General features: G+C 37.6%; 4 protein-coding genes across 7 annotated transcripts; 1 reads left to right on the top strand and 3 right to left on the bottom strand.

Moving 5' to 3' along the window:
* The first annotated feature begins 620 nt into the window (after positions 1 to 620).
* LOC113717291 (dihydrolipoyllysine-residue acetyltransferase component 4 of pyruvate dehydrogenase complex, chloroplastic) lies at positions 621 to 5,461 on the top strand. Of its 4 annotated transcripts, none has more exons than XM_027242063.2 (6): positions 621 to 1,862; positions 1,982 to 2,173; positions 2,316 to 2,403; positions 2,486 to 2,556; positions 2,641 to 2,724; positions 5,001 to 5,461. In XM_027242063.2, the coding sequence occupies exons 1-6, from the start codon at positions 999 to 1,001 to the stop codon at positions 5,190 to 5,192; spliced, it is 1,491 nt and encodes a 496-aa protein (XP_027097864.1). In that variant the 5' UTR covers positions 621 to 998; the 3' UTR covers positions 5,193 to 5,461. The 4 variants fall into 4 exon arrangements, with proteins under 4 accessions (XP_027097864.1, XP_027097867.1, XP_071926586.1 ...); XM_027242066.2 differs by lacking the exon at positions 5,001 to 5,461 and adding an exon at positions 3,950 to 4,389 and having other exon boundaries at positions 624 to 1,862; XM_072070485.1 differs by lacking the exon at positions 5,001 to 5,461 and adding an exon at positions 3,913 to 4,389 and having other exon boundaries at positions 624 to 1,862.
* On the bottom strand, positions 5,276 to 9,124 carry LOC113717292 (ACD11 homolog protein). The gene is made up of 5 exons (XM_027242068.2): positions 8,801 to 9,124; positions 8,344 to 8,620; positions 6,975 to 7,147; positions 6,339 to 6,484; positions 5,276 to 5,759 (listed from the first exon to the last, which is right to left on the bottom strand). Exons 1-5 carry the CDS (start codon positions 8,854 to 8,856, stop codon positions 5,653 to 5,655), a joined length of 759 nt encoding a protein of 252 aa, XP_027097869.1. The 5' UTR covers positions 8,857 to 9,124; the 3' UTR covers positions 5,276 to 5,652.
* Positions 9,125 to 10,098: 974 nt separating this feature from the next.
* Positions 10,099 to 14,816, bottom strand: LOC113717290 (protein NRT1/ PTR FAMILY 3.1). The gene is made up of 4 exons (XM_027242062.2): positions 14,652 to 14,816; positions 14,324 to 14,541; positions 13,362 to 13,924; positions 10,099 to 11,158 (listed from the first exon to the last, which is right to left on the bottom strand). Exons 1-4 carry the CDS (start codon positions 14,734 to 14,736, stop codon positions 10,273 to 10,275), a joined length of 1,752 nt encoding a protein of 583 aa, XP_027097863.1. The 5' UTR covers positions 14,737 to 14,816; the 3' UTR covers positions 10,099 to 10,272.
* A 7,179-nt stretch (positions 14,817 to 21,995) lies between these two features.
* On the bottom strand, positions 21,996 to 27,223 carry LOC113716805 (ubiquitin receptor RAD23c). Its single transcript, XM_027241266.2, has 11 exons — positions 27,025 to 27,223; positions 26,250 to 26,411; positions 25,689 to 25,742; positions 24,917 to 25,053; positions 24,342 to 24,519; positions 23,394 to 23,546; positions 23,250 to 23,318; positions 23,128 to 23,175; positions 22,936 to 23,045; positions 22,730 to 22,808; positions 21,996 to 22,384 (listed from the first exon to the last, which is right to left on the bottom strand). The coding sequence occupies exons 1-11, from the start codon at positions 27,088 to 27,090 to the stop codon at positions 22,268 to 22,270; spliced, it is 1,173 nt and encodes a 390-aa protein (XP_027097067.1). The 5' UTR covers positions 27,091 to 27,223; the 3' UTR covers positions 21,996 to 22,267.
* Between the last annotated feature and the right edge of the window lie 222 nt (positions 27,224 to 27,445).

The following is a 27,445-nucleotide window of genomic DNA, read 5'->3' as shown; positions in this document are numbered from 1 at the left end:
TTCATTCGTAATTGAAGTTTCGAGACCAACATAAAAAACCCTAAAAAGAGGTAATCCTTCGATATCTTAAGCACACTATTAGATTTTTCTTTATAAATCCTCTAAAAATTGAGTTTTATCCAAAAGATTTTGACACCACATGCGAGGCATGGTGCAAAACTTTTTAGATTTTGACAGTGAAATTTTTAAATGATTGGAAAAACACCACATGCGAGGCATGGTGCAAAACTTTTTAGATTTTGACAGTGAAGTTTTTAAATGATCGGAAAAAACACCACATGCGAGGTATGGTGCAAAGCTTTTTTCTTATGGGTAAAACTCAATTTTTAGAGGGTTTGTAAAGAAAATCTAATGATGTGTGTAAGAAATTGAAAGGTTTCCTTTTTTTAGGATTTTCGATGTCGGTCTCGATGCTTCAATTATAATGGACAAAATGCCCTTTAAATTTGATCAAATTTATGACTAAAGCGACTAAAAGTCCTTAAAGTATATAGTTTAATTGTTTAAGGATCAATTAAAAATAAAATTTAAATGAGGAGCCAAAATAGTCAAAAGCAATAGTTTAGAGGCTCCCCAAGTTTTTTACCCTAAAAATTAAAACCAAGCCGTTTCATTCAATGACTTCGGTGCAAAATTCAATCGATTATTGGAGATTTGAATTTGATCGACAGCCGTCCCAAACTTAACAGCGCTTGAACTGGAGCATTCTTTTCCCAAATCAGCCCAACGAGCCGGACTTAGTAGTTAGTGAGGATAGTGACATCCGCAGCATTTTTGGCGGGGCCCCGTGTTTAACACTCAAGCTCCCCGTCGGACTATCCGAAGCTGACATCAACTAACTCTCCCTCGTCTTCTCCGTCGACTCCTTCCTCTTTCCCGTCACCAATTTCACTCTTTTTTTTTTGACTAAATCTACTCAGACATTTTCACAAATACCTCGCCTTCATTCCCTGAAATCACAAAATCGAACATCCCATTTCTGAGAATTCATCGAGAAAATGGCATCCTTCTCATTCTCCTCATCACTGTCCACAACTTCCCAAATCCAACGTCTCTCGTCTCTCCCATTAAAGCCGCAGCAGGGAAAGCTGCAAAAGTCAGTAGTCCCGGCCATTCAATCCAAGATCCGGGAGATCTTCATGCCGGCTCTCAGCTCCACCATGACCGAGGGAAAAATTGTTTCCTGGGTTAAATCCGAGGGAGATGTCTTGTCCAAAGGCGAGTCCGTCGTGGTAGTCGAATCTGATAAAGCTGACATGGACGTCGAAACTTTTTATGATGGGATTTTGGCCGCCATTGTTGTTAATGAAGGCGAAACGGCGCCCGTGGGTGCCCCGATTGGGCTGTTGGCCGAGACGGAGGAAGAGATTGCTGAAGCTAAAGCTAAAGCCCAGTCAAAATCTCCATCCTCAGCAGCCCCTCCTGCTTCGTCAGCATCCCCAGCTGCACCAAAAGCTGAAACTCCAGCTCCTCCTCCTCCGGTGGATGGGCCGAGGAAGACCGTGGCGACGCCTTTTGCGAAGAAATTGGCGAAGCAGCATAAGGTGGATATTGAAAAGGTAATTGGGACGGGACCGTATGGGCGGATCACGCCGGAGGATGTGGAGAAAGCTGCTGGAATTGCACCGGCCAAGAGTCCCACACCAGTTGCGGCTCCAGTGGCTGCTGCTGCGGCAGCAGCTCCAGTGAAAGCATCTGCTGCGTCTCCAGCGGCCTTGTCAGATATTCCTGGGGCAACGGTGGTGCCGTTTACGACAATGCAGGCTGCCGTCTCAAAGAATATGGTGGAGAGTCTCACGGTGCCAACTTTCCGGGTTGGATATCCTATCAATACAGATGCTCTTGATGCCCTATATGAGAAGGTACATTGGTTTTTGTTTTTTTTGTTTTCATTAAATTGTGGTGAAACTCAAGAGCTTGTAGCATTTGTGGTAATTAGAATTCTGGGATTTGAGAAAGATTTAAATTTTATTAATATCAGGTTAAGAAAAAGGGCGTTACTATGACTGCATTGCTGGCGAAAGCTGCGGCAATGGCATTGGTCCAGCATCCGGTTGTGAATTCTACTTGTAAAGACGGAAAGAGTTTTACATACAATAGTAATATCAACATCGCAGTTGCTGTTGCAATTAATGGTGGATTGATCACCCCTGTTCTGCAAGATGCTGACAAGGTACTGATAATAAGACAGTTACCAATGCTATCGTTGTTCCCAATGCTATCGTTGTTCTGATTAGTTATAAGCATTCAGCTGGAAGAAATGTTGAATAATTCATGAAACTGCTAGTTAACATGATTTAGCTGTGATGATGTAGTTGGATCTTTACTTGTTATCACAAAAGTGGAAGGAATTGGTAGAGAAGGCTAGAGCTAAGCAGCTTCAGCCACAAGAATATAATTCAGGTATTTTAAACTTCAGTGTTGTGGTTTTTCAAGTGCTCTATTGGGGATTCTGATAAATTGGGTTGATTGCTTTTGAGTATAGGGACTTTCACACTGTCCAATTTGGGCATGTTTGGAGTGGATCGATTTGATGCTATTCTTCCTCCAGGACAGGTTAGCTATCAAATCTAGCCATTTTGTAATGTTATTGGTATAATGCAAAACCTATTACCGTTACCCTTGTTTGTAAATGTTTAGGGTGCTATTATGGCTGTTGGTGCATCAAAGCCTACTGTTGTAGCTGATGCAGATGGATTCTTCAGTGTCAAAAATAAGATGCAAGTGAGTTTGATTGATTGTTCTTTGTAACTTCTATTTTGTTCTTTATTTATGGCGTTGCTAGCATGTATATGTGCTGCTATAGATTTGATATCATTTGACAGAGGGCCTACTAATTTGAGTACTCTTGACACTATTGCTTTTGTTCGTTGAAGTTTCTCCCAGAGTTGGCAATATGTCCATTTCTATTAGGTTCACGTGGTCCTTTAGGATTCATGGATTTCTGTGTTACATATAGTTGCTATGGTGCAGTAGGGATCTGTTTTACTTGAGATGAAACTTCAAATGCTGTTTGTGTGTTTAACTAGCTTTGGACAAGAAGCTAACTGTAAGGATATTGGTCTGGCTAAATGAGACTTGTTTGATGCCTTTCAAGTCCATGTTTATTCAGCCTTCAGTTTTCTATTAAATCTCATATGGGATTCATTTCCAACTTTTTGCAAACTTTGTATAATATCTAGCAGACAACCAAAATTTGGAATCCAGATGAACTTGCCAATTACCATTTCCTCTTCTCGTAGATACTGTGATATCTATTATATGTCAAAGAAAGTGCACCTATGGTTATGGTATCGTTTGCAGAATATTCATTGCCTACCTATATAGAGATAACCATTATTTTGGAGTTTCACGTTCAATGGTCTTCAGTCAATTCTCTTTGCAGTCTAGTTCTCTCAGTATATTGACTTTGTAGAGATAAAGCAAATTTCACAGCCATTAGAGGTGCAGATCATTCTTTGCTGATGAAACAAATATTAAACCAGCAAAATTTAGCAGCTTCCCAACTTAGCAGTAAATCAGGCCATTCTTGACATTTTGTGTTCCCTAAGGTTGGTAGTAACTAGCTTTGTCATGGTGCTAGGAAATTTGAAATCCTTATGGCAGGATTCTAAAGCTGTAGGGGGGCATCACTTTTTCAATAGCAACACTTCTTGTGCAATTCAATTATCTCTCGTTGTGTAATACATTGATAGGCTTTGGCAAGATTAGGTAAATCTTATGGTTCAGCCAGAAAACAAAAAAAAAAAAAAAAAATTCATGGAGATTAGAAATAGTATTATGCTTCTGTTGTGCATTGTTGAGTTGGGCGAGGACAAATTAGTGGGTATCAGAACAGCTGCCATACTGACTGCATGACCTAAAACTTGTCTTTTGGGCTAAATGTCTATTTTCTTTCTTCATGTGCTCAAGCCTTGAACTGAGCTTGTAAAACTCGGCTGGTGTATAGGAAGCTGCTCGAACAAGTGAAAAGTCTGGGGAGGGTTGACTCGGAACACAGCTGCTGGGAGACTTTACCACACTATAAAAGATCATTACCTGATACATTTCTTTAACTGATTTGCACATTCATCATTTGGTTTGTGTCGAATGTTTATGCTTTTAAAATTTGGTTGACAATCTTGGGATGGAAAGCTGCAGAGTGATCTTCTACGGTCCTTAGCTATGGACCTCATTTGCGAGTTATACTCAATTATTTTTAAATTTTTTTTCTCTTCCTGTGACAAAGATGGAACCTAGCTGAATAAATAGCATCTCACTTTCTGAAAGAATTTCCGTGAGTGCCTGTTGACTGGAATGGTTTCCAAACATTTTCCAGGTCAATGTTACAGCTGATCATCGAATCATCTATGGTGCTGATTTGGCTGCTTTTCTTCAGACCTTCTCAAAGATTATTGAGAACCCTGATAGCTTGACACTGTAGATTAACGACATGTTTATGAGGGTAGCTGAAGGATGCTGCTTTGGAGTCTCGATAGTTTCTGGCGACATTTTTGCATGTTGTAGTTCATTTGTTTCTATTTTGGCAAGAGAGACTGGTGAATCCAATAGGACAATTTTTTGAATACAAGCAATTATGTTACAATTTGTTGAGACTTGTTGGTATAATAACATTTAGTGTTACTATTTTTTTCCCCTGTCCTTCTTGACTCTTCGCATCTATTATGGAGGATCATATGGCAACCCTAATGCAAGAAAATTTACATGTCTGATGACGATCAGTTGAATTACTGCTTAATTATGGTATCAAACGTTTAGTCGGATGCACAATGATAACTTTACAAGAAATCCCTCCTGTGAGGAGTGGTGGTTTGTGCAGATTTGGGTGCGGGGTTGCCGGCGCTTTAAATTAGTGATATTTAACTTTATTGCATTAATGTTACTACATATCTTTACCAACCCAGGGCAGTGAACCGTGGGCATTATGGACTGTAGAAGCATGTTTTCGTACTGTGGATTTCCTTACGGCTTCTCACCAAGACATTTTTGCATTTCTGCAGTCTTGCTTTAGTTTCTGTAGTGCATCGAGCTTAGCGAATTTACCAGTCAGGGAGCAGTATCAGAAATTGGCATTTGTCAGGGCATTCACCAAGACCTCAAAAACGCGGCAGGGAAAAAAAAATATTAATGGGACCTCAAATGAAGTTCATCAGCTCTGCAAAATGGTCCTTCAACCTTACCCTTATCATTAGAGATACCACATGAACTGTCATCACTTGGATCATCCTGTGCTGGGACAACTGGGCTTGACCCCTTGAAAAGTAGGATTCAATGATTTGGCTAATTTCTTCTTTGTTAAAGTCATAATTACCATGTACATTTGCCTAGATATCTACAAAATCAATGTTGTTACAATAACAGTAACAATATATGTCAGAATTAGAAAAAAAAATGTCGGTCTCAAAATTTAAAGTTTGAACATGCTAGATACTTCTCCTCCTGCTATTCACTGTTTGGATTCTTTCGGCTTTACAGACGGTAGGAACTGATTCCTTTCAGCTTTTGAAGAAGGTGGGGAAGTATATAGATCTTTAATACTCGAAACTTCACTGTAAGAATCAAGTTCTCTTGCTTGACACTGCATAACTATATGTTAATCTTCTTGCTGCTCCTCAAATGAGTGGTCTGGTTCCCCGGGAAAAGAATCAAAGCTTACCAATCCAAGCTGATGTTTCTCGAGATGTACAACTTGTCAATGTATTCTATAACTGGATGTGAGGCATTGATGTATCTCCTCATTTCCCGCTCCGCTGATTCTTCTGCAAATTCAACATTAAGAAAACATTGTTCATTAAAATTTGATTTCTACTTACTAAAGCTTATAGAAGCAGTTTTTGAATCTGGCGCAGAGTGGACTTAAAAATCGTTTTACTTGGACAAGTTGATGTCTTTGGACGGTGCATAGTGAAAAAGAGAAAAAGCAGCAGTTCAGATGCCACTATCAAAAGGCTACTCCTTGCATACTTCTTATGCAAGCTGTCGAGAAGAACTAATCATGGATTAATTTCCTCACAATGGGGATATGATTTCTTTCTACAACTATATCCCTTCTGCACTTTGTGTAATTCAGCCGAGTCTACCCATATCAAGTATTGACAGAACCAAGGACATCTTAACCATTATAAGTAGATGGGTAAAACCATGTAGGTAAGAAATGGCTACTAGTGCTTACATTGACTCGCTGTATTCGTTGGTTTTAACTCCTATACTTGAATAGATTGTATGTAATGCAAATTCATAATGCCTCTGATCCAACTTGATAAATACAGTAAATGTCTGCTTTTTTGGATGCCAGAAAGGTGTTAGAAATGTACTAGAAAAGCCACAAAATGTCTCACCAGTTTCATTTAGCCTCTCCAGAAGTTGCTCCCTCGTCGGCAGGGCACACATACCAGCTGAAACAGCAGTCCTGATTGCCCATGTGTGGTATGGTGCACAAACTTTTGTATAAGCTGTTTGAGCAGCTTCTTTCAGAGAACATTCACTGGAGTTAAAAAGTAAAGTTGGCCATCAATTTAGGAGGCAACGAGGAACACAAATGCCAGGTTAGTTGCAGCAGTTATGACTAGAAGCATCAAAATGGTGGCTGAGAAAGATAAGGGCAGGAAAATCCTACTGCTAATCAGAATATGAACGCAATGCTGAACTTCAAAGAAAATCAACCAGATTTTCCAATGAGCCTTGTCGGTGTTCATAACAAACAACGGAATGTATAGTAACTCATGAATTAAGGAACAGTTATATCTCTTTTGCCCGCCACTAAGCAAATAAACACAGCCAAGAAATAGATGCTTTATAGTAACACGCAATACCATATCCTATTCTTTGCTGTAACTTTGAAACACAGATGAATGAAACAGTACAGTGATGAGGAACATCAACATCAACACCACATCTGAATTGGCTATGAACACCATTTAGTTATAGGGTCAACTTCTTGCTTATGAATATGTATAAGGAGGAAAGAAACATACTCGATCGACAAAAAGTTTTGAAATAAAGCTCTAATGAGATCCAGGCCCTGCCTAACCCTGCGTAAGTTACGTGAGAGGCTCCCAGCTGATTTTACAGTGTCCATTTCAACGTCATAATCAAGTATGTTATTCAATGTGCCATAGTCCTCTGATGCATCCTCTAGATCCTGTACCTGGAGCAATGACAGCAATACATCCACTGAGAGGTGAAAAAGAACTACTGAAAACAGAATGAAGGTTTCATCATTAGGACTATACATGATACGTGCTTTTCTGAAAGAACATTTCATCTCCTGGCGGATGAGGCAACAGGTAAAGGAGGGGAGATTTCAGGCGTTAAAGTTCTGAGGTACAGAGCTAATGATAAAGAAACTGAATGGAGCTAGGTGAGGTAAAAAAAGATGCACAAAAGTTCTTCCCTAGTAGTATTAGTGAAGAGGCTACACGTTGCCCTCCATCTTTTGCACATCAACAACTTGATCCATTTGATTTCGTTATTATTACTGTTTACTAGTTTCCACCCACTATAGAAGAATAGAAGTCACTGCAATTAGGGGCTAAAAGGAGTCTTTGCTATTAAAACCTAAGAAAAAAGCTGTGATTTTTGTGCTTGGCAATCATCCAAAAACCATAAGCCCTGCCATCTTCTAGAATCAGTCGTACCTCCTATGAGGGAAGCTTCCCTTGGTATAAGAAGAGTTACTCTCAAATAGGTGACAACCCAAGCAACCATGAGATTCCGCGCTTAAAGCATATTATCTGTAAATTCTCCTATTCAAATCTTTGGCATTGATCATGAAGCCCGAACCCAAGTTCACCCCATTGAAAACTATATCAGGTGGCTCTTTCATTTCTTAGTCCTAAATGTATACTTTTTCGAGGAGAAAAGAAGAAAATAGAGCAAATACCATTCTGCAGTAATTGCTTATACAATTTTATTCTGGGATGGAAGCGTCAAAACAAGACCTTGTTCATTTGTTACATACACGAAACTGATCCAGCAATTTTTTTCTGTTCCTTCTGTTGACCAAATTAAACTAATTTGCCCCTCTTAATCCTAAATCTCTGCCTATGTGACAAATCATACTGGCAAGAGACATACCTGTGCTTGGATGACATACATATATATAAGGCATTAAAGATTTCAGACATACAAATGTTATCCCTCCAAGCCAAAAATCCATGCATAAAAGATGCTCAAAAAGTATATAATTTTAGAGAATCAGGCCCAATGGTAAAGGGTCTTTGTCCCTCGTTTTAGAATGAGTGTTCAATTCTTACCGTCTCTATTCCCTACTTCGTATTTCCTACCCTTCCCATTCTAAAAATAAAAAAGAAAAAGAAATAAAAACAAATAAACAGTGCTAACCTTGGACACGTACTCCATCTCCGCAAATTTGAAGGCAATTCCCAAAGAACCAAAGAGGACGGAAACAAGAGAACATGCATCACAAAAGGGCTTCAAATCAAGATCAAAATTAGGACCCCTTGACTTCAATAAACGAGAAAGTTCCTCAAAAGCATCTGCAATGGCAGATAAAGGAGTTCCCTCTGAATCCGAAACAGCATCCTCAAAAGCATCATCATCTTCCATTACAGTATTCCTTCTCGTTGTTGCACTGCTTGAACCTGTTCTTTCCTTAGTCCTTCAAAAACAAGAAAAAAAATCCCACGTGTTTCAAACTTAATTATAAGATCCAATTAACCATCAGCACTTTCCTTTGTTTATAAACTAAAAATACCTAAACAAAATCAATATCAAGAAAAAGTTGTGGGGTGGAGTATAAAGCAAGAAACTGGTGATCATAATTAAGAGTCTGGCTTACTTTTGTCTGTAGTTTCGTTGTATTGTGTTAAGGAACGAAGGGAAGCGGGGGGCCATCGTTTCTTGGAGTCTGCTAGGATTGCGCTCTGTCTTACAAGAAACTCTACAAATCTATGCAGTTGTTTCTTCAGAAATTTGAAGGTAGTTAATACGAAGCCAAGAGAGTTTTCACTATTCTAAATTTGGCGCGCCATGGGTCGTTATAACCTTAAACGAACCTTTGAGAAAGGTTGCGCGTATTGACTGTTAGGTACATACCAAATAACAGAGAATCTGTTTCCCCCACAATTTAAAGTGTGACGATTGACAATGGAGCTTTCCGATTGATTGCGTGTATACTCCGCTCCTTTTTTTTTTTTTTTTGGGCAAAACTAGTTATAATTAGGGAAGTATGTGTTGGATTAATTGACGTGAGATGGAGAACAAAGCTGAAAATCCATAATCGTACACGTTTTTGTTATTCCTATTGTGTTAAACTTTTTTTTAACAGTATGCATTCCTTGTCATATTCTATGTATATTCCTTTTGGAATAAAGTGCTAAAATGTTAAACTAATCCAATCAAAATACTCGTAAGGTGAAAAATAATTTTTACCCTTTTATTTTTTTTGTGTTATCTTCTCGTCAAGACGTTAAAATAATCCAATCAAAATACTCGTAAAGTAAAAAATAATTTTTACCCTTTTTATTATTTTTGTTTTATCTTCTCACTTCTCCCTACATCCTCATATGGAGTATTTTTATCAGACATAGAATTTGAACTCTAAACCTGATGAAGACAAAATAATTTATATCAAAAATTAAATTGCCCATGCTGCTAATTCTCTCTTGCATCTTTTCTTTGAGATTTAAAAAGAAGAGGTAATTTGAGGAGAACTAATGAAATTGGATTAATTACTTTTATAAGCCCACCTTAAGTTAGTCTAGTCAAACCAAAATAGTTAATGTAAATAAGACGTCATATGCTGATGGGGGGCTAATTTTACGTGTGGGGCTTAGGTATTTAAGATAAAAAAGAAAGGGCAGCTTTCCCCTGAACTGCTTTTGCCTTCTGCTTAAATTTTGCAAAATCTAAGCCCACATTGTTGAAAGAAAATTGAGCGCTAGAGTAATAGCATAAGCCCACCAGCAGATCTTCTATTTTCTGGGCCCTCTATATTGCCATTGCAAACTTTTTTTTTTGGACCTTTTCTTTTTCTAAAAGTTTAAGCCTCTATCGCATATTGTCAAAGGCCCAAACATGTGCAAGCTTTTCTTTCTTTCTTTCTTTCTTTAAAAAAAATTAAAAAAAAATTGAAACTTCTATGGAGAAAAAGAAAGAACTTTACTTGAAGAACAGAGGAGGACACCTGCATGTTCTCATGTCAGCTACAACTATATGGAATTCATAGCACTCCTCCATAAATACTACTAAGCCTACAACAACTAAAAAGACATCGGCATGTAATATTGTATTGAAATCAGATTATAGTATCTAAACACGATTCCTTAGCTCGATCCCATCTTCTTCTGAGCAATCAACCTCCTGGGCATGCACCTGAATTGGCTTGAAAGTGTAGAATTTTGCACATGCCAAGTAGTACACCAAGTTTGCAACTTGCAGCAATGTTATCAGCCAATAAAGGTACTCCAATTTTCCCCTGTTCAAATTGTTATCCGGAAGCCAATTTGATCCATCAGGGCCTGCACTGAACTTGTGAATAATTGACACCAAAAAGGTGCTTGTATAACTCCCCATTGAGATTGCCAACCAGAAAAATGCAGTAGCGGTGCTCCTCATGCTCTCTGGAGCTTGATCATACAAGAACTCAAGGTGACCGATTGACATAAATGCTTCAGCCATCCCATGAAGGCAATACTGTGGAACTAGCCAAAACACTGAAATCGGGATCATTTCTTGAGGTTTGTCTTCTAGTCCGTACGCGAAAGCTGCCCGTCTTCGCTTGACTTCAACAAATCCAGCAACGAATGAGGCTAGTATTGAAATGGCAAATCCAATTCCCATTCTGGTAAGGTATGTTATGCCACGTTCTAGCCCGGTGAAGCGACGAATTACTGGGACCAAAATGCGATCGTATACACCAATTGTGAGGAGCATACATGATAAGGTGAAGACACCCATGGATGCTGCAGGGATTTGGAAGGTTTTTGTTAGGTGACGATTCATGGTTTTTGCTTGTGATAATGAAAATGTGTGTTGCTGAGCAGCTGCAGTGATGAGAAGGATTCCAGATGCCCATATTGGTCCCATTCGGATCACTGATTTTAGCTCCTCTACACGGTGAACTGTGTTCAGCCTCCACCAATTTGGTGCTTTGGGATCGTCTTCTTCTGTCACAATTGCTGCCTTGCTAAAAAACCTGATCACCAAAGAAAAGCAAATGTTTCTGTGAATTCTACATCTTAAGATTCAGAAATGCTAGCATTTTTCTACAATTGCAAAAAACTGAAAAATAATTTTTTTTTTTTTAAAAAAAAAAGCTGAAAGCATGCATGATAGGAATTAGTAGACACTCTATAGACACATGTTGAGAATATAGCTTCACTAAATGAGTAACGCTATAAAATCTTGAATTATTGGGGCAGTGGTTAGTTTCCTTAGCAAAGGTTTGTCTTTACCATGTCCTTTAGTAAAGTTTATCTTCAAAGATGACCCTACTTAATAATTTTTTTATTCTTTTTAAAAAGATGGAAGTCTAAAATTGATGAACCTATTTCAGCTTATCTTTTAATTTCTTTTTTTTTTTTTGTTTAACTTTGAAAATACACATTTTTTTTTTGTAAAAGAAAATTTGGATAGATTCGGCTCTAATTATCATCACAAGTGAGAGCATGTTTTCGGAACCCTAAGTACTCATAGAAATTCTTACAGATTGCTTCCCAATACAATCTTCACGTCAACAACAACAGGGGATGAAAATAGACGTATCATAATTTACCAGTTAGGGATGAAAATATTCTTTAGAGAAATCACCTCCATTATATGATTATCAGGCTTAGAGCTGTCAATACCAAATGGACATCATGTGGATGGAAAAGGCCATTTGCAAAGTTCGCCATAAAAAATGACAGTAGGTGGAAAGATGTTCTTCCCCTTTGGCAGCAAATCGCGGCCGAAAGGTTATGAGGGCAGTTGCCGAGCATGTATAACTATTAGTCTATTATGTGATGTATAATATATTGCGGATTGAACCAAAAGATAAAATAAAATAACCAAGAGGGCTCATGTGGAACAGTTGTTATCTACTAATAAATTTCTGGCTTCTGCTGAGTTCATTGGCAAACGGCAACCGACAGGTGATTCAGGCTGAAGAACAAATTGACGAAACAATGCACCGAATAACATACAAAAATTTTCAGAAATGGCTGATCAAATGACATGCTTTCTATTGCAGGTTTTGATGGGCATTAACATAATACTAATGAAGAAGAAGAGGTCACAATCAATCTGTTTGCTAGCATAAAAGATAAACAATTTTGTTGATGTTGGGCAAAGTTATGTGGGTAGTAACTAGAACCTGTTCTTGAAGAAAGAAAGCATCTATTTTGCTTCCTAGAGTATCTTGGCTGTAGATTGCTTAAAAGCCATTAAGCTTTCATGTGGAACAAATCAATGATTGATTTATGTGAACCCAATAGTGTCATGTTGATAGCGATAAAGATGTCGCAACCACAATCTTTAATTAGTAGGCCTATACGCAACTTCTTGGACCAAAAACGATAATAAACACTAAGACATGAGGTCTGCATCATATTGCTGTAACCATCTTTTTGTTCTCATCTAGTGTAAGCAAAAGAACATATTTCAAACGTCCCAACGAAACTTTGACCTATTGCGCGTATTTGTGTGCAGCTGGAGAGGAAGTGTTTGGCCCATGGGAGGAATTATTCCACTGTAAGAAAATTAATTAATTTTTACCATTATGAGATCCTGCAAGCGAACCAATGATCATTAGGGTCCTAGCTATAATTCTTGCAAGCACCATATATAGACTCTATGGAAGGAATGAAACTATGGTACCATCATGAGGATTAGCTATTCCATAATTTGGAATAGGAATATACTATTTTGACCCTTCTCTGCTAGCTCATTGAATTTCTGTCTAGTTATGCTTATGATGATACTGTATAAGCAAGAAAATGACCCTTGAACAAACTGTCTCTACCTAGTATGCTTTTAATGGAAAGAAAAATACCGCTCCTACGTATCTCTCTTTCATGGGTTCCCCAAGAGTTAAACATCCATGTAATCAATGAAAAACACATATAGAGAAGTGCAAATAAAAATGGTTTGTTGGTACAATAATGATGCATCAAATTAAAATACTATTCACATGTTTGTGTCTGCAGTATTGAACTGCCCCATGTTTCTGTTTGATGTGTGCACTTCCATCAATTACTGTCGAAGAAGATAGGCATCGCCAAAAAAAAAGGGTTCAAACACCAAAAAACCTGTCTAGCCCCTTGTATTTTCATTAATTGATGCTTTCCCTAAAAATTATGGCTAAATAACCGAAATTTCAATCACATAAAAGACAGAGGAACTAAATTAAGGGGACTTACTTCATGTGTTTAGTATGCATAAGCCTTCCACCAAGAGATATTCCAGCATCAAGATCTTGATTTTCATAAAGCAATGTGGGATCAGAGGGCATAGAAAGATTTCTTTTCCTGTAGGCAGCCACACAGACTTGTACTAGTCTTGTGAAAGGGCTACCGGCTGGGTCCAAGTTTCTGTACAAAGGGTAGCCAAATATGAAGGCAATAATTGAGAGGGCCATTGCAACTGTCGGTATTCCGAGGCCCCATCCCCAGCTAATATAATCCTGGATGTAAACAACTACTGTTACTGCAACAAGCATAGATGCCCCCATGCAGAAATAGTACCAATTGAAGAACTTCCATGTCTTGGTTTTTTGCTCTGGATCAGCCTCATCAAATTGATCTGCACCAAATGATACCACACAAGGTCTGACGCCTCCTGCTCCTATTGCAGCTAGCAAGAGAGATATGTAGAGTATGGCAAGTTGGCCAGAATTGGCTTCTTGGCACACTGATTCATTAACTTTGCATGGGGGAGGCCTCAGTTTTGGTAATATTGCTGATGTTGTCAAGCTAACCATTCCCTGATACCATGTGTAAAGTTGAAACTTAGTTAATGAACCAAATCATGAGAACAAGTTACATACAAATTCACTGTTAAATAACAATTCAGAAATCAGGAATTTTAGGATTTCTCCAATCCTAGATTCAAATTGAGTACATGGAAAGTCATAGAGTGCTAAGAAACTTATTTCTTGTGACATTTGACAAATTAACAAACCTTTTGACTAAGTTGAGTTGATATGATAAGACAAGCCTATCATTGCATGAAACTTCAGTAATAATACAATACAAGAATACATATTATATCATGCACAGCAAAGCTTTCAAAAACCTGTGTGTGTGTGTGTGTGTTTGTGACAGAGAGAGAGACAGAGAGAGAGGGAGGGAGGGAGGGAGGGAGGGAGGGAGAGAGACTTTACTATTTGGTAGAAGATTGAAGCAACAGTAATGGTCCAAAACCTTCCCGCAAATGAATCAGCAATGAATGCACCAATCAATGGTGTGAGACTGGCGGTTCCAGAGAAGTTGGTAGTAGTATTAGCAGCCTTGGTTAAAGACATATGCAGCTGCTTTGTTAAGTAGCTTTGCATGTTACTTCCAACTCCAACCACAGCCAACTTCTCACATACTTCATTTGCTGCAAGAACAAAATCATTAATGTAATCAAAGTAACAAAAGCTTTAGTGTTGTTCAGACTTGAAAGTTTAATGATCAGAAAAGAACTTAAACAGCAAGAAGAGAGCTTACCAAAAATGAAAGGCATAGTCACCATTCCTCCCTTGATCTTTTCAACTGGGCGACCTTTCTCCTCTACTGTTGCCATCTTGTTCATTATTGTGGTGGTCTTCAGGACCTTCAAGCTCCAATATTTATAGCCTGCATGAAAATGTTACTGTTGTACTTTTACCACAAAAATCTGTCTTTTATGACATTTTTCCTGTGCAAATACATGGCCTCAAGGATTTGACAGCATAGTAACTTAGAATACATGGTTCTTATAAGTTGGAAACTGGAAGCAGAACTTGAGGTTTGATGGGACCAGCTAGCATTGATGCGAGTCCAACCAAATTAAGGAAAATCAGTGTATCGAGTCAGTTTGTGCCAATATTCATTTTAGCTATATGAAATCTTTTATTTCCTCATTTTTCTCAGTCCACAGAAAATTGGACTATCCATTTTATCTAAATTATTGCATCATAATAGATCAACTATGAGATATTCAAGGGAAAAAGGATGGACTTTATGACAGATCCTTCAGCGCAAAACACAGGAAAAAGAAAATTCCGTGGATACTTCTCTTCATCAGGAGAATGGTGCAGCATTTAATGAGACAAATAAAGCCACGACATACATATTATTTTCTACTACCTGGCTTTAGCTCATGGGGAATGTTTACTCACCTCATTGCCAATATAGAAGGCCTTCTAAATTTTGGCTAACCCCGTTCACCCCCCCCCCCCCCCCCCCCCCAAAAAAATCTCTTTTACTTCTTTTGTCCCCTTGTCCATTATGCTCTTCTCTTCTCCCTTTTTAATTTCCATTCTCGTTAGGCATTATTCAAAGAAAGAAAGGAGAAATAAAAAATTTGTTTGTCCTTCATCTTTTATTTATTTATTTTGGGTGCTCTCTCAAATTAATGAAAATTGAGTCCAATAGAAGGTTAGTGTACCTATTGCCAAATTGACAATTAAATTCGCCATATTCTCTATGTTCCCCACATCAATAATTCTATGTTCATCAGCCTATGACTCCATTGGTTGCATTTTGTCCATGAACAAACAATCCCATAGATGATTGCATCAGCATGTATGCCATATTCTTGAAACGTCTTAAAATTCTGGAAAATGTGATCTTTGACAAATGCCCTAAATTTCCTAAATGTAGCTGATAAATAAAGATTCTCAAATGGCAAAAAAATATTGGCAACAATAAAGATAAGAAAGACTGTCAATCGCATATTACATGTTATTGTTTTGACAAAAAAGGCATATTACATGTTATTGCCGTTTAACTTACTACTGAAAACAATTATGGCTTGATAAAATTCTTGTCATTTAGCTACAAGAGAAAATTAAAATAGAGAGGAGAGCTTTGGAGAGGCCTTAGACTTGCTATGGGAACTAGGAAACGTTTACAAATATGTTAAAAATGTCTCCAGGCCTGGTTATAGGCAATTATAGTTGAATTACTAGTGCAAAACAAAACCTTTAATCCAATTTCTACTCGCAATCAATTGCAATACTTACTAGCATAATATGCATCGTATTAGCTGAACTAGTTAGAGGCAAGTTCGAGTAATAGGATACATCTTCATTAACCAGAGCGTATTTGGTTCAAAACTCACGCACCAAAAATCTGTACATGCTATCTTTCAGCTGTTCAAACAATCTACCACTTCATCTTTTCTCTTTTCTGTTTAAAGTTTTGTGGTAGTGGGGCTTCCATTTCATTTTGTTATTTTCCTATTCTGAATCTGGCAAGGGCCTGGTTTCTCTGAATTTATCAGGGTAAATAACTTTTAACCATTGCAGTTCGTACTAGTACAGCTTGGAAGAACGAACAATAATATAGTCCAAAATCAGAGCAGCGCCAAGAAAGCAATGGTCTGCAACTTCTTATACCAGCATATTATCATGTTAAGGCGACCAGTTTGCTTGAACTTTTTTAGACAAATTATGCTACTTTTAAGTAATTGCACATTTATCATTCCTTTGTCATTCCAGTAAAAATTAAATTACAACGAGAATTGCAGCTTTACTATATTTAGGGCTCTACAAATCTCTCTTGTTCTCATATCTTGCTTCTAAACTAGCACCAGTACATGATCTTTAAATGGCTCAGTGGACTGAAATTATTATAGCTTGGAATAACTTTTTAAAGCAGCTAAATTCGGAATTACATTGCTAAGTTGTTCTTCCGCTTTAGTTGAAAGAAATTATGAAGTGGGACTAGTGGAAGAGAAGCCAAATTGTGCTCGACTAGTATTAAAAATATATATATAGAGGCTAAGCCCCTCTTAAGAGTGTCATATCTGTCAGTGCAAAATAAAGTAGCAAAAGCCAGAATTTAATTGAACCTAGAGAAAGACAAGTTTTAGCCAGACTAGTTAATTAACCATTGAGCTTAGCTCAGTGGCCACCAGGGAGGGGCTGAAGTCCCTCCTTGAAACCTCACCTGCAGCGAAAGAAATTTAAGGGTTGTGTCATAGTATTTTCTTGGTTTAGTTGGGTCTGTATACCTAGTAACCCCTAACACACAAGTCTCCTTAGGCTCCTCTTTTCCTAGATTAGGATAGAGTAGGTTATACAACGTATTTTTGCTGGAAAAAAAAAATTCAGATTAGTTAATTGAGTGTCCAAAACGTAGACTGGTTTTGCTTCTTTCTACCATTTTATTTTGGTAATAGACCTGAGATGTCTACAAAAAGAAGGAAAAGTCGTAAGGTTCATTCTAGCTTATTTTTGAAAAAAAGATAAAATGTTAAGGTTTTATTACAACTGCTATTGAAAGTCGTAGGAATTAATTCGTTGCTATAGATAGTGTCATGTCTTGCTACCCAACTAAGCTCCCCCTAGCTGGAGTTCACTAACGAGGACTATTTTTGTGTACTGTGTGCTATTTATGTAGATAAGCCAAAAGGCCAATAATTTTTTTTCCCTATAGACGATTTAACTTATTTTGCTAAGGTCAAGATGCAGATGATTAATGAATAAATAAGAATGACCAACAATGTAAGGATTATATGCTTAATAATTGATCTTCATGATCAAGAAATGATTTGACATCCTACTCTTTTTCCAACGAAATTTTCAAAACCCCAATTGGCTACCTTGTCAATTATTAAAAGAAGTTAAGAGCAAATCCCTTCAATTATTCTTCAAGTCAAATTTGAGACCAATACAATCATATGCATTGGGTTATATCAACTTGGATACGGAAGTTGGGAAGGAGTATTTGCAAGATGAACTGATACAAGTTAGTAATGTGGGATGTGATGAGCAAAGATTGCACCAAACCTGCCAGGCCAGGAGTCGAACTACGGAACTGACACGCAGGAGCTAAAGGGGAATTGCGCATTGACAGAATTGGTTTCCATCTTTAGAAGAGTTAGGTCCTGATATAAGGGAGTAATACTCTTTCTTCAATTGTTTTTTATTTTTCCCTGTACTTTTGGATGTTTTGTTCATGTTCTTCTTCTTTTTTTATTTTCTTAATAAGGGAGTAACGTTCCTCTCTCATGTACGAAATTTTACACCAAAAAAAAGAGAGAGAAAGAAATCAATCGATGCAGTGAAGAACTTAGTCAATCAGTTCATGATAAGCACACACACAAATTAGTGCCTAGTACTCTCTCGATACAACTCCCGCATTATACTTGATTAGATAAGGATGAAACGAAAGTGAACCACAGATGAGATCGTGACACCGTTGCTGCCTTTCTTTTGCATGCTAGATTTTGAAGCCTGTCATGTACAAAAATTTGCACCCAAAAACTCAATATGTGGTCTAAACCTGTTAGATATGACGTTAGCGATGGCGTTAGAGATGACATAACTGAACCCAAAGCACCACAGCCCATCCAAAATGTGTTTGTCTGCATATCCCAGCTGCCTACATAACTTTTCCACTGCACAAAAAAATCAAATGGTTCCTTGAAGCATCACCCTTCCTATATCAACCATCTGTTCTTCCACTACAAGACCGGTCAATAACATGGGATTTTCTGCTAACACATGCAGCAATGCCGGCTTCTTCTCCATCAATGATACAGATACGTGGATTTCCCTGAACTGTTGTTCATGCATGTGGGCTTTGTGGCATGAGAGATGACCTTTTTGTCGTCCAAAAAAAAATTTTTTTTTTTTTTGCTGTGTTACGTCTGGAAGATTAAGAAAAGCGAAAGTAACTTATTAAGCGAAGATTCTCAATTTTTGGGATTCATCAACTCATTTTAACGTTTTGATGTGGAATACTTCTTTAAGCAGATTTTTTTTATCGTTCAATTATTGCTTACTATAACCAGATCAATTCGTATCAACGACTTTAAGTTGCTTCTTTATTTTGTCCCGCAAGGGCTTTGAAAATTCATGATTGAGCATAACACGTCATTAGTATATTGAAACAAGAAAGGTTGGATTTGAATCAAGATCATAGTCGGAGCATTGATTAGTGTAACAGTATTTTCATTTTCACTATCATTAAATAGCCTTGACCATTGCCTTGACAGGTTGCTCGCAGAAAATGAGTGCACACAGACACTCATTGTCTTTCAGCTGGATTGATTATTATCCTTTGAAGAAAGCTTCTCCTTGTGTAATTGACTTATATGTACACACAAATCATGTAAATTCTTATCTTTTTGACTGTCACCGGCTTTTGTGTTTCTCATTCTTCGTTCCCTTATCTTTGCCACCGACTTGTGTCTTTTAGCATGTTTGGTCGCAAATGTATGCATGAATGTGGAGTTGTGTGCAATGCAAAATAATATGCTACTACTTTTTCATGGATTTTCATTCTCTTCCTTCTAGATCCTAGTGTCCAAACAGCCTTTGGGATTACCCTTGTGGTTGTTAATCCACCCCTCTAAATGTTGCGGATTAATATCCAAGTGCAAATGCAGCTCCTAACACCCAAAAAAAAAAAAAAATCAAACTATCTAGTTATTTTTGAGAGCAAAAGCTAGATTTGTAGAATCGTGAGCAAAAGATAATCTTATCGTTTTATTGGTATCGTTCCTACTGTTGCAGGTATCAAAATTTAAAATAGCAAGTGTAGCAATATATATATATATATATATATATATGTAGCAAAAGATAATCTTACAAGTGTAGAAGTATCCCATATCCAAATTATTAGGATTTTGTAACAACTAAAAATACCATGGGATCTTGCTTAATTATATCACTTTAGCGTCGACAAACATACAAATAAAGTGATCTACATAAGTTGGCAAGGTAGCAGGATAATGACTTCCACCTTGAATTTTTCCTGAAAACAGTATTCCTTTATTTCGTTCAAGATTTTGTGGGTATGCAAATGAATAAAGCTAGAAGAGTTTTAGCTCTCCTTCCAGAGCTGAGAGTGTAAAAAAGGGATCTTGGACACACAAAATGAATTGGCCAACAAAAAACTAAAAACAAAGAAAAAGAGGAGTAATTTGAAAGCAGTTAAGATACGCAAGAAAAAAGTTTGGAACACTACATGATAATGCTATTGTTATATTCTAGCATCTGTCTTTATCTTTAGATGATTCGATGTACATCAGAACATCAAGCAAGTTGTATTTCTTGCACGCTCCACAGTAAATGCTGGACCATGTCCCAAGTTTGTCTATTGATCATCGATTTTTCTGGGGAAAAGTTGAGTACGTAAAGGGTTATCATACAATCACACAACTCACCAAAATGTTGTCTTTACTGAGACACATTTCAATTCCTTAAGCCCTCATTCCACTTAGGCCTTGGGTCCCCAGAAGAACTGTCCTTTTTCAAGTTCATCACATCCCGCTCAAAAGAAAATAAAGGTTCATCACATCCAAACTTTGCCAACCTCAAATTTCTGCTGCCACCATGCCACTCGACATTGCTTGGTGAAGCTAGCCCTTGCAATTGGACCACTTAGTCTATTCAGTCCTTTAGTCCCCACACCTTTTATTTTGATCGACTACTTTTACCTATATGCACAGAGACACAAGAAGTGCCTACTTCATCACATGGATATTCTGCAATCAATCTTTGAACAAGCTTTTAGTTATGTTGTATGTCATTGATGACAAAATGACACCAACGTAAGTTGGTTTAATTGATAAGTACAGATAATTTTCTTATAAAACGTCGCGTATTCGAATTTCACTATAGGTGTAAGAGGTGTGCTGGTGGATGATCTATAAAAATTCCTATAAGTAACTTATGATTTCGAGAGCGTACTCTGACGTGTGATAGTAATCGAACCAAATTCATTGACAAAATGGCGCTCAAATCACCTTATACCTTGATCATTAGTTCAAATGCTTGGGATCAAAGAGTAGGAGGACTAGATGGTAAATGCAATATCCTTGGTAACCAGCCTGATTGCTCATCAAAGTTTTATATCTTTCATTTTACTGCTTGAACTTTCGGAAGTTTTTAGGACAACTATAATAATACCTTTTAGCTGTTGACAACCTCAAGGACAGAAAAGAACTTTGATTTTCTTTTCTTTTAAAATAAATACTCTTATAAAACCAATAAATGGACAAATACATACTACATAATTTCCAACCATATTGGCCAACGTTATTTTTCGCACCTTTTAAATGAGTTATCTTACTGACATTGGCGTTCAGAGGTGGTGATCGGTTGAGGCCACCGGCCCCCCAATATTTACTTTAGAAAAGCCTCTCATTTGTGCGCCGACAATGTACCTAAATTAGTTAGCATACTGAACTGCTTCATGAATGAGCTGGGTTGCACTTGCTGGTAAAGCAGCTAAAATCCAAGTCTGTGGGGATTGATGTTTTTTGCGAAAATCTTGAGTTCTCCATACAAGTAGAGATGGTGGCATGTTTTTGTGCCTTCTGAGGTCGAGAACCTCAGGTTTCTTTGAAGGTATCTGATCGCCTGGAATTGAAAGTACTCCGGCGACAAACATGCGGAAATTCAATAGGTCTGTATCATGTTAGGTGCCATTTGGAGCCAAAGCTCCTGAAGGTTCCCCAAAGACATTTAAAACCAGTAACTAAACCATCGATTGGAAGCTTCTGTACGAACGTCCACATAATTTTGCTGAATTTTCAAAATTAACAGTCCAAAGCCATTGCTAATCATCTTGGACTTGTTCTCGATCGATTATTTTACCTAATTATAAATTTTAATTTTGAATAATTAATTTTTATGATATTTTGATTGCTTTTATATTCTAATTATGATTTTTTAATGATATAAAAAGCTAAAATCTATAATCACTCAAATAGTAGTAACTTCTGCTGATACAGGATGCCACTGCACATGTTTAGAAACAGTAGCACTGTATTTTGTCAAACAAAATATTGACCTCATAAAACAGGTTAGTTTTTTACGAGATCAAATTTTGAGGCCAATGCAATGACGGAGGTTGGCAAGGAAGTAGAACTGCTATGTATTTATGAACCAATTGTAGCGACACTACTGAAGAAGTTTTCTAGAGAAGACACTGGAGCATACATATGACAGGATAGTTACACTTTGAAGTTTGTTGCCTTCTCCAGCACTCGAGAAGAAGCATAAAGACACCAGAACAAAGGAATACGATATGTACTCATTCAAAGCGTATCAATTAAAAAAGAAAAAAAAATAAAGAAGAGAGAGTCGAGAGAGAGAGAGAGAATACAGCCTTAAGAGTCAATTTCACTCCTCAAACTCATGCATATGATCTAAGAGATAGTTAGCAGCCAGCTCCTCATTCTTGTTGCAAGCAAAGAACACTTCCAGCACAGTTGCGCGATCAAACCCCATTTCTTCCAGCTGGAAAAGCAAAATTTTAAAGGCAACATTACTACCACTTACTATGGAACACTGGTGCATTTTTACATGTTTTAAAGCTGAGGGAATTACAAATTAACTATTCATCAAAGGCACAATTGCAAATCGAAAGTTTAGAACCAACCAAGATCTTGACTCTGGTATACAAATTCCATAAACGATTGGCTTTTTAATTTCCAAAAATAGCACAACCCATCACACCACTGAGATAGGATTCAAGTTCCTCTCAGCTGATGGTAAGCAAATTAAGTCTATGACCAGATTCAGAAATCTAATTTTGTCAAAAACATTCAAACTAATTTAAGACTTGGAATGAAGGACACTCACACGTCTGATAGCTTCGCGCTCTTCAGCTGTCACTTGTATAGTTTGTGGCATTGCTCCAGCAAGCTGACCAAGTATGTTCCTGATTGTAAGGAAAGATTAGCACGTGAAGATGTATTCATTGACCTTCTAATAGCCACCATGAAAGCTCGGTAAGGCATTGCAGTAATTTAAAAAAAAAAAAAAAGAAAAGGAAACATGAAAGATACCCTTCTCCTCCTTCAATAGGTTCATTAATCAGACGAAGGAAATCCGCCTGATGCTCCTGAATAAGTCGCATCAAATGAGGATTTTGCTTCCCTAGCTCTTGGAGCATTGGCTGAAAATTAAGACAAGAATGTGAGGTAGTCTCGGAACTGAAGAGACAAAATAAAAACCTTAAAGATAAAGCCAAATAATACCTGCAAAATTTGAGGGTTTGCCTGCACCATTGCTCGCAATGCTTGGAACTGAAAAAAGTTAAATGTTAATAAATCTTGTGGCAGTAGGACAAAGGGAAGGGCAAATGAGAAACAGGTGATACCTGCTGACTGTTGCGCAGAAATTCTAAAGTGTTTGCACCAGCAGGGTTTGAACCCAAGTTTGGAAGACCCTGCAACAAGAAAATGTCAAGTATACTAATTTGAAAATCGCCCTCAGCTCAGTTGGTGATATACGCTGCCTGTACCTGGGGAAAGAGATCTAATGGATTAGCATTTGGTCCACTTGATGGAACAGCAGCAGGTTGCGTGGATGGGGGAAGCTGAGCTGGTGGACTAGTGGTCTGCCCACTCGGTGGAGTTCTACTCACAGGTGGAGCCTCAGCCGATTCCGGGATGCCCTGATGCATAAAGGAGATAGTAAGAACAGCATAAGAGACATCGCATGTCCACATTACACGAGTTAATGCAGAAAAGCAAGAACAAGAAGGAAAGGAGGAGAAACCTATTCAACATGCTCCTGCACTCAATTCATTAATCTAGAAATGCCACAGCAGAAGAAAATACTATTTTATTGATACAAGAAATATCACAATTCAAAGAGAACACCGTTAAGTGAGTGGGAAAAGAAAAAACAGAGGTTAGTCCTTAAATTGGTCCAATTCAACGTGTAACACAGCTAGAAATAGGATGCCCAAAGTGGACACATGAGGTCACAATACTACAGCCTGGCCACTGGCTTCCTTATAAGCAAGTTTGCATGAGGACTAGAGAAATGAAACATGAAACATGTCGCCACAATTACATAGATCATACCAATTCCAACTCCTATTGCATCTTATATTGAAAGATCAACCCTTTTAAAGCATATTCTAGGGAATAGAACATCTACACTTTCGAATCATGTCAAACATATCTTTTCATATTTATCCCCGGTCCCACAAACAATAAGAATTTTGATGTCAAGTTTATACAGCAACACAGAATTATTAGTAAATTGATGAGACACCAAAATTATCATGGGAACTATTCTATGATAATTGCTAATTGACAAGAATTTAGGAAAGAAAACGATAGCAAACTGGATTGGAAAGATATTTGTGCAACAAAGTGTGCCATTATACAGGCATGTCATGCATATGGGAATGCTTAGGAGTTGCAATACAAATAACATCTCAAAAAGGATGTGCACTTACAGAATATAGATACTCAACAGCTCTCTCTGGGTTGTTATAAGCAGCGCGAAGGGCTCGAACAACGGTATCCCTATCCCATGTTCCTCCACCCATATCAAGAATCTGCTGAATAGCTCCCTCAAGGTTGTTACCAGCAACTAAAGTAGATGCAGCTTGCCCATAGACATCAGCATCAGATCTGGTTAAACCGATGAACTTTTGCTAAATAACGAGGCAGGATTCTTAAAGAGAAGAAAATAAACAGCAAGCAGAACCACATAGTATAGGGGGTAAAACAAAAATCCAGGTTTCATAATCCAGAGTAGACCACAAACAAAACCAAGTTTAACATAACTCTTCCAATCATTCCCAACTCTGCCCCCTTGTGGAGTTCTGCTAAACAACGAGTCCAATTACCCAAAAAAAAAAAACTATAGAAGAGGGATTGCAAATTTAGACCATGGAGAACAAAAAATTCCAAATCCAAACCTGCTCCCCCTAAAAAAAAAAGAAAAGGTATACACCAAGACACCCACTGCTACCCTCGAGGAATGTAGGAAAATTTTCAATCAACTAACAAGAGAAGAAAAACTTACACTGCAGCAGGAGGTTGAGTTGTTGACGGTGCTGGAGTTACAGCTGGAGGTTGAGGACTTGATGCTGTCTGAGCTACAGCAGGTTGAGGGTTTGATGCAGCCTCAGCTGCAACAGGTGGGGCACTTGATTGTGGTACCTACCAAAATTATAAACTAAAGCAACACTGGAACCAAAGAAGGGAGGTACTCATCTATGTATATGCAAAAAAAAGAAGAGGGGAACCAAGAAGATAAAATCAATTATGCCATGGCTTCCAAACTAATCAGATTCGTTAATCATAAACAAATTAACTGCAAGTTTACATGCATATCTTGAGCAGTAAACCACATTAACAAATATATATGCTCAATAAGAAGCACAATACATAAGTAAAGCTTACCAAGAGAGATGGTTAAGACAAATAAATGCCATCTACAACTCACATTTTTTATAAACTCTCAACACAAAACAATATTTTTGTTAATTAACTTTTGCTTCTGACTACATCCAAAGAAGGCGAAATCTCCAAACTGACCGACGAAGTAAAAGATGTCCAAAAATGCATTCAAATTGAATTAGAAATGTGTTCCATTAGATTTTAATGATCATTGCATATCAATAAAAGGGCATGGCATAGTGGGGACAAGTCTGGAACCAAGTTAATCATGTGAATTCCAAAATAAGGTATCTAATGAATACATTTCCGATTCAGAAGGAAGAAAAGCTCCTAAAAACCAGCTTTCCTAGGTGGTATGATACCAACCAAATAAAACAAAAGATATGTAACACTACCTTGGCTGTGGCTGCAGTTGAAGCTGTCGAACCTTCACCCGGTGAGCTCTTACTCTAGATATTTCATGCAGATAAAGGAAGAAGGCAATAGCACATGGTCAATAATAAAAGAATCAGAAGCCATTCAATGATCAACAGAATCTCAAGTAGCAAAACAGATGAAAGACAAATGCCAAAACAATATCTGTATCTTCCCTTCTTTGCCCCTCAGTCAAAAAACAACAAACAAAAAATAGGTTCAGAGAAGCCCAAGGCCACAGCTAAGATTACACTTAGATCACAATTAACTGAGATAAACATTAATGAAGCAGAAAATAGTAAGAAAAGGATCAATAGGTAGCAGCTACTCGTCTGGATAAGTTGAGCACTAAAGGCACACACACAACATACACAAGAACTAGCATTTCTCATTATAAAGGTAAAATTATTTCAAGCAGGAAGCCTGGAAGGAGTGATGGTGTACGGAACACATGGCACCAATTACAGCTGAAGCACATCTCTAAACATACTACCAGAACAAATCCACTTCATCACACCAAATGGCCAACGGCTAAACTTTACCTTAGATAACATGATGACAATAAAACTATTTTCAACAACTTTGTTTTCTTCCAATGTGGTTCCATCCTTGAGAACTTTCCCCTGATGGATAAGCATTTGCTGGGAAGCAGGATAAACTTCTGCCCCCTGAGCAGTTTCTATGCTTTTCTTCACATCAGTAACCTGAAAAACAAATTCCATTCCACACAGGTGAATCCTAAACCAGTAAACTATCTCTAACACATAATTATATTCTCGCAGAGAGAAAAGACGAGTGATACATTTTAGTTGTCGTATGAAACTAGTACACAGAAAACGAACCGACATTAGAAAATTAAACAACATTGCTTAATTAATCTCACGAAATTTGCACAGAACAAGTTCCAAACAACTTCACTTAAACACTTCAATCTCAGCTTCGAAAATTCAATAGAAACTAAACTAATTACACGATTAAAGTAGCAAATTCCTCACCCCGCAAAAATGGCTTCAAGAAAACCCTAATTTCCAATAAAAACAATCAATTCACGCATAAACCAGACATAAACTCACTGCAGTCGAATAATTACTTCTGTTTAAAATCAATTTACAAAAACTAATTAAATCAATCTACAAAACGAATCGACAAATTCGTCGTAATTAAACCTGAAAAAATAACTAATATTCCCACTCAAATCCCACATGAAAACAAATCAACTAACTCGATTAACTCCATAAACCCTAATATTAATAAGCTCAATTACCAAAACAAAAATTAAAACATTAAAACTAGCACTAGTGTGTGTGATCAAATTACCGTGTCTTCAGGTTTAACTTCAATTTCGAAGTGCGTGCCCTTGAGAGTCTTCACGAAAACCTTCATCCTGCTCTAATTTCTCCGAATAAATTTGTGGGAAAATTCCGATCACCACCGATTTATTTATTTGTTAAAAAAAAAAAAAACGCACAACACACACCGGGACAGAATAGGGGAGAAAGGAAGATTGTAGAAATAGGAGTCCCAGGGCTCAAGTAAGAATTTACACACGCGCCGACGTTAAGTTAACAGAAACCACGCGTTCTTTAAATGCTGCAATATACGCGCTAAAGAAAGAACCCAAAAGGGAATGGCGCGTGGCAGGGAATTAATGGAGAGACGAGTGGGGATTGGGTTAAGAGGGGATCATAGCCGAGCTAGATTTTTGTGTCTGACAAGCTCTGTTGATATTGTCATGTTT

The sequence above is a fragment of the Coffea arabica genome, chromosome 11c, assembly GCF_036785885.1.
Source record: "Coffea arabica cultivar ET-39 chromosome 11c, Coffea Arabica ET-39 HiFi, whole genome shotgun sequence".
NCBI lineage: Eukaryota > Viridiplantae > Streptophyta > Magnoliopsida > Gentianales > Rubiaceae > Coffea > Coffea arabica.
This window is presented reverse-complemented; position numbering and strand designations above follow the sequence as displayed.

Excerpts from the sequence above, each read along its gene's own strand:
- LOC113717291 (XM_027242063.2), top strand. The coding sequence starts at position 999 with ATGGCATCCTTCTCATTCTCCTCATCACTGTCCACAACTTCCCAAATC. Across the intron at positions 2,404-2,485 it reads GCCACAAGAATATAATTCAG|GGACTTTCACACTGTCCAAT; the intron begins GTATTTTAAACT and ends TTTTGAGTATAG. Across the intron at positions 2,557-2,640 it reads CTATTCTTCCTCCAGGACAG|GGTGCTATTATGGCTGTTGG; the intron begins GTTAGCTATCAA and ends GTAAATGTTTAG.
- LOC113717290 (XM_027242062.2), bottom strand. The coding sequence starts at position 14,736 with ATGAACAAGATGGCAACAGTAGAGGAGAAAGGTCGCCCAGTTGAAAAG. Across the intron at positions 13,925-14,323 it reads CTTCAATCTTCTACCAAATA|GGAATGGTTAGCTTGACAAC; the intron begins GTAAAGTCTCTC and ends ACATGGTATCAG. Across the intron at positions 11,159-13,361 it reads ATGCATACTAAACACATGAA|GTTTTTTAGCAAGGCAGCAA; the intron begins GTAAGTCCCCTT and ends TTTGGTGATCAG.
- LOC113717292 (XM_027242068.2), bottom strand. The coding sequence starts at position 8,856 with ATGGCCCCCCGCTTCCCTTCGTTCCTTAACACAATACAACGAAACTAC. Across the intron at positions 8,621-8,800 it reads CAACGAAACTACAGACAAAA|GACTAAGGAAAGAACAGGTT; the intron begins GTAAGCCAGACT and ends TTGTTTTTGAAG. Across the intron at positions 6,485-6,974 it reads CAAAACTTTTTGTCGATCGA|TGAATGTTCTCTGAAAGAAG; the intron begins GTATGTTTCTTT and ends TTTTAACTCCAG.
- LOC113716805 (XM_027241266.2), bottom strand. The coding sequence starts at position 27,090 with ATGAAGGTTTTCGTGAAGACTCTCAAGGGCACGCACTTCGAAATTGAA. Across the intron at positions 23,547-24,341 it reads CTGTTGAGTATCTATATTCT|GGCATCCCGGAATCGGCTGA; the intron begins GTAAGTGCACAT and ends TTTATGCATCAG. Across the intron at positions 22,809-22,935 it reads CCTATTGAAGGAGGAGAAGG|GAACATACTTGGTCAGCTTG; the intron begins GTATCTTTCATG and ends CCTTACAATCAG.